Genomic DNA, 5,728 nt, shown 5'->3' with positions numbered 1-5,728 from the left:
ACCTGCCAAGGTTTTTTTTCCCCTCAAGGATTTGCTTACTGAAAGCCCCGTGCCAGGAACCAGCCCCCTACAAAATCGCCCTCTAGGACATAAAGCAGGAAGCTTTTTAAAGAAAAAAACGAAGCCTGGGGTCCTCAAGCAGCTGGTCCTCAAGAGTCATGCGGGAAATGTAATTCAAACTCTGGGTTTCATAGCAGATGTATCCTGACAAACAGGAAAAATTAACCAGAAGAAAACAAATCAAGCATTTACCTCGAGTGACCTCTCTGGGTTGGCAATTACGCTCCCCTTTTGTTGTTGTTGTTGTTTTAATTGCCACAAAAACGCTCTGGCTGCCCAGTACCGCTCATCCCCTGAGATTCGGACAACTCGAGCCTTGGGCTGCCCATCCCTTCCCTCCCCTCCCCTCCCGGGACGTTTCCCACAGTGTCTTTTGGGGTGAATCACCAGGTGTTTGCTCATTCCAGCTGCATCCTTCACATCTCTTAAGGCTGCTCCAAGAACAAGCACGCGTGAGAAAGTGTGCCCAAGCAGTGACTCAAGGGCTGCGGGGATGTTAAAAAAACCAAACAACAACCACCTTTCCAAAATTATGCAACACACACAAAAAAATAGTTAATTTTGTGCAACACTCACTTCTGAAGTAGCTGCATCTTTTTTTAACCTCCAGCCTGTTAAACTCCAGGCAAGGCAGAAAATACCTGGAATGGGAGCGACGCTTCCGCATCTGCGGAGAAGTCCGCGATGAGAAATCACCCCACGTGGCTGCCAAAGGCGCTTCTCACCCGACACCCTGCGCTCTTTCCAGAAGAAACAAGTTACCCTCACGCAGCCTCATTTCCTTCTGATTTAACTGTGGTCTCCTCTTAAGCTGCTTGGTTTTTAGTGCACCTTGCAACTGAAACACTGCCTCCAACAGCACCAGAAATCATCCAACATTTGAAGGAAACACCCAAGCAGGCAGCTTTGTTTGTACCCTTGTTCGAACTGTACCTCCCTATTTGTGGTATCACACCTATCCAGCATTAAAATATCCCCACAAGGCTTCAGAACTAACGCCACACGGAGCCAAAGGGAAGTATCCGTACCTCAGGGCTGCTCTTCCAAGAAGTTTGAATATGTAAGATCTCTATTAATGTAGATTTTATACACCACTTATCTGCAGCAGAGCTGTAAGGACCAGATAGGGTTTTGTTTTGCCACCTTCGGGGATGTTAATTACCGAGCAAGACGCAAACGAAGCACAATCACAGCCATGTTAGACACAGGGTGCTGGTGACGGAGAGGAAGGTCGATGGAGCGCTCAGAAGTGGTGTGAGCGAGCGGCTCTGTCGTGAGGGTTTGGGAGTTTCACTCTTTAAAACTACAGAAGAGGCCGACAGGCTCAACTCCGTACCATTATTAGCAACGCAAGCGCCCCGATGGCTGTAGCTGTTTGTCTGGTATTTTGGAGAAGTTGAATTTTGGAGTTTGAGGGGAAAACAACAGGTGAGGCTAAAACAAAGCAAAGAGCGGCTGGAATATGAGTCCATGCTCCCATATTAAAAAAGAAATAAATAAAAAATGCACTCTCACTACAGCTATTTGTACCTTTGATTAGTCGATACCACTGTTTGCAGACAAGGGCGGCAGTTTTGTGTTCCTGATAGGGCGAAAGGAAGGAGAGGATATATTCCAAAACCTCTTCTGGGAGCTCCAACATCGATCTGTTATGCCTGGTCTCCTCGACCTCCAGCTCAGCGTGCGGCTCCTCGTCTTGCTCCATCGTCCCTTCGACCGCGGCGTCTTCTGGATCCACGGCCATGAAACCATCATCTTCACTGTCCGAGGAACTGGCCATGGCATTCCACTTCACAGCTTCCAGGGAGGGGAAAAAAAAAAGACAACAGTGAGGGCACAAAGAAAACGAACGGCATCAGAAATGCAACTGCAAGCCATGTACCTTAGACCAGAGGTCTCTATGTTTGTCCAGGTATTTGTTAAATACTTACACACGGTTCTTGCTGGCAGTAGGTGAGGAAAGGAAAAACCCCACAGGATTTACTGCTGCTGAAAGGCTGGAACATCAAATAGTGTATGTCTGGCTACTCGGGACATCTTAAGTATAAGGTAACCTACCGCTGACAGAAATACGTCACGAAATAAATCCACCTTAACGAGCGGCTGCGTCCAGTTTGGCCAGTTGGCACGGCGCGTAGTTAAACCCACGCCCGGGGCTGCAAACCAACCCCCTGGGCTCTCTTTTCCAGGAAGCAGCCGACCTGTTTTGGGGAGAGTGGCGACAGTTTTCCCTTCCAGCGCCACCGGCTGAAGAGCAAAGGATGCAACTGCTCTGTGGTTCTACCACCAAGAGGAAGACGCAGGGGCTTTCCTTTCCCAAAATCACCACTACAAACTCCCTTTTCATCCTTTCAAGGCTGTAACGAAGGATCCAAACTCAGAGCTCTTGCGTTGCTCAGTGGGTTTCTCCTGACACCGCGAGGCGGAGGTGGCTCAGCCATCCCCAGTGGATTGGGACAACGGGAGGGGGATCACCACGGCCCACGGGACAAACCCCACCTGCAGTGAGCCCAGGAAGCAAACCTGCTCCTTGAGAGCGAAGAAAAGACACGGCTTTTTGCCCAACATACCTAAATACAAGTCTACAGTACCTCATTTTTACCAAACTCTTCATATGGCAGAAAATATGGCTAGAAGGAATTTAAGCTACCTAGCTATCAGGAATAAAATCAGCTGTTACCAGCCTCCAGCGACGCAAACTCCAGCGCCTTTCCCAGCTAAACCCAAGGTTTTCCCATCCCAGCCTATACTGAGCCACGGGAATAACAGACAGCGAAGACGTGGAGCGAAAAGCTTGCCATGACGGCTAATTTATGCTCAGAAAAATTACAGCATTACTCTTCACTTTTGTCAGGTTCCCTGATGAAGCAGCTTCAGAGAAATCCGCAGGGCTGTCAATCTTCGCTAGAAACCACGTCAAAATTCAACTCACAGTTATCCCAGCAGATGCTCAGCACGTTTTCCCACGTCAGAAATCCTTCTCAGAGTCAATGTTGTGACAGAGAAAGGCTGGAAACCCAAACGCTTTGACACAAGCGCTGCCGCGGCTGCCAGCGAATTGCATTACGCAGCAGATAACACACAAATTCCCAAAGATTAAGAAATAGAAAACTAAAAAAAAAAATAAAGCAGAGCTGGACAAAAAAAATGTAATTAAAAAAAAAGATAAATCCAGAGAGTTGGGGCTCTTCCAAGCAAAAGCATCTACCGTCACGAAGCGCAAGCGCTGATTTCCATCTCGACAGGGCAGGGAGCCAAAGGCTGCCGGGACTCCACCCTCGCTCGAGCCGGGGAGGTTGGAGGAAGAAGGGTCCGTCCCTGTCTCGGGGCTTGCACACCCAACCAGGAGGAGCAGGAGGTGTTTCACACCCTAAAAAACGAGCTAGAAAAACCAAACGCAAGTGCATTTGCATCCAGAGCAGGTACGACGGGACCCGGGGGTGACAACGCCGAACATAAGCCTCGGCTCGACAGGTTCGCACAAGACATCTGTCGTGTTATTAAGGTTGAGAAGCGAAGATTACGTGTGTTTCCCAACAGCTTTTATTTACCCTTGAAATAATGTCCAAAACCTGCTGGAGGAAGTCGGCTGAGACGGGAAGAAATGAACGCCCAGCTAGCACAGAGGATTTTTTTTTTTTCCCCCCAACTACCAAATCCCAATTTCGATCCTCTGGAGCAGGCTTGGGAACGAGACAACACCGCGAAGTTAATCACAGGCGCAAAACGGCTCGGGGGTTAGAAAAGCAGCTCAGAGGCCCATTTGAAACAGGCAGGAGGAGCAGGGAAACCCCTTGACGCCTCGAACAGCACACGTTTGCATAGATCTGGGGGTAGAGAAGCTGTGTGGAGTTTTGTTTGGTCCTATCAGACCACTTAACGTTATAAATATTCAAACACGTCTACTTTGCCGGGATCCTCGTTCTCTAAAATGTTTTGAGCCTAAGAATTAACCAGCTTCCCAGTCTTCACACCCACGCTGGGTTATTTTTCTTAAGGAAAACAAGACCAGCAATAAACTCAACTCCCAGAACGCAGTCGCCGTCAAAATAACCCTTCGAGCTTGCCCTGCCACGGATGCAATTTTGCTCTTACGGCCCGGGCTGGGAATAACCATCCCCAGGCTGCAAAGCAGCAAAAGCCCTGTCCTATAACCCTGCTCCAGCATCAAAAAAAGGAAAAAGAAACCCAGCCAGTTGGTAAAAGAGAGTTAAAGCATCCCAGCCAGCTCCCATTACCAATTACCGAGCAGATCGCAGTGTTTTTGCTAATTATTTGAAGAGCAGAACGGGGCCTTTCTGTACCGTTTAGGGCGGACGCCGAAGGTGCCTTCTTGCCCATCCTGACCCTCCAGGTGCTCTCTGCTGGCACCAAGCTGGGCTTCGCTTGGTCCGTGGGCTAAAATGAACCTCCGAGGGCTCCCAAAGCCGCAGTGAAGGGATTTAAACAGTCGCATCTTGTCCAAAAGTACAGGCAATACAATTAACTCGCCGGGACGGCTCCAGGAGCCCCGTTCTGCTCGGATCGATCGCCGTGAAGGCCAACACAAGCCCCGTGAAGCATCATTTTGGATTTTGCACCCTACAGCCCTCCTGCTCCCAGAAATATTCCAGCAGCAGAAGCGTTTCACAGCGTTCAGAAATTAGCCCGAAGCCCTACCGAGGAGGAATTGCAGCTGCTTAAAATAACACGTTAAAGAAACGCTAGAAGGGCAATGGAAGCGGAGCTCTGCCAGCTCTGATCAGGTTTGCTTGGCCCTTCCTAAAAGCTGCTTCTCCGCCAGTTGGCAAAACGTTTTATAACTCTTTTCCTCCTCTCAGAGCACTTTTGATTTTTTTTTTTTTTCCCTCTCCTCTGTCCCCTCCTGAAATTATTTCAGGACCTGCTATTTATTCTGCTCGAGTAACTACGCGCTGCAGGGGAAACGAAGGGATGAAAAATAGGAAAACGCAGGCCAGAAAAACCCAGTTGGGTTTGAATTCTTCTCGAAGCCTGGTGGAAATATCGGGCAGCTCCTGCAAAAACCTCTCCTGACCCAAGAAGATTTTCCTACCTGGAGGCATCTCTCCTGGTCCCACGGACCCCAGTTCGCAGGCGTGGGTGGCATCAGTGGTTCCCATCCCGAGCTCGCTCCTCCTCGACTCTCAGCTGGTTTAAGAAGCGCTTGAACCCGCAGGGGTTTTGACCGGGCGCTTTTTTCTTTTTTTTAAAAATATCTTTCTGGAAAGTCAACAGATTTTAGGGGGAGGGAAAAAAAAAAAGCCTCCAAGGGAAAGTCCTTGAATGAAAATAAGAGGCTGTGCAATAGCACTGAGTCAGAGCACGTTACGCATAAGGGAATGCTCATTTTCACATGCCACAGAAAAAAAAACCCTTCTCGCTCCAAATATAATTGCAGGAGCTATGTTCTCACCCCAGGGGAAAAAAAATAAAAATAATAAAGGTGTGGGACTCTGCAGAACAGAACGGTTAATTGCCTTTGGCAATCAGGAGCTACGGCGTTAATTTAGGGGTGGAAGATCGGAACTGCCTCTAACCCCCCTCCAGACTCTTCTTGTTACTTTGCAACTGCTTTTTCTGCTTGTCAACAGCCCAGCAGGGAGACACCTAAACCTTTTAGTCTTATTGTCTTTAAAAAATAAAGAAATCATGCCCATTCCATCAGACG

At 48.6% G+C, this 5,728-nt stretch overlaps 1 protein-coding gene across 1 annotated transcript in view; it reads right to left on the bottom strand.

The window, feature by feature from the left end:
* FBXO42 (F-box protein 42) overlaps nucleotides 1-1,840 on the bottom strand; it is a gene marked incomplete at its 3' end in the record, with an annotated part of 28,898 nt that extends 27,058 nt beyond the window's left edge. The window contains exon 1 of the mRNA XM_009866882.1: nucleotides 1,591-1,840. Within this exon, the coding sequence (XP_009865184.1) occupies nucleotides 1,591-1,840 (250 nt within the window). The remainder of the gene's footprint in view (nucleotides 1-1,590) is intronic.
* Between the last annotated feature and the right edge of the window lie 3,888 nt (nucleotides 1,841-5,728).

Source organism: Apaloderma vittatum, unplaced genomic scaffold (genome assembly GCF_000703405.1).
Source record: "Apaloderma vittatum isolate BGI_N311 unplaced genomic scaffold, ASM70340v1 scaffold17870, whole genome shotgun sequence".
In the NCBI taxonomy this organism is placed as follows: Eukaryota; Metazoa; Chordata; class Aves; order Trogoniformes; family Trogonidae; genus Apaloderma; species Apaloderma vittatum.
Note: the sequence above shows the minus strand (reverse complement) of the source record. Positions and strands in the feature narration are given on the sequence as shown.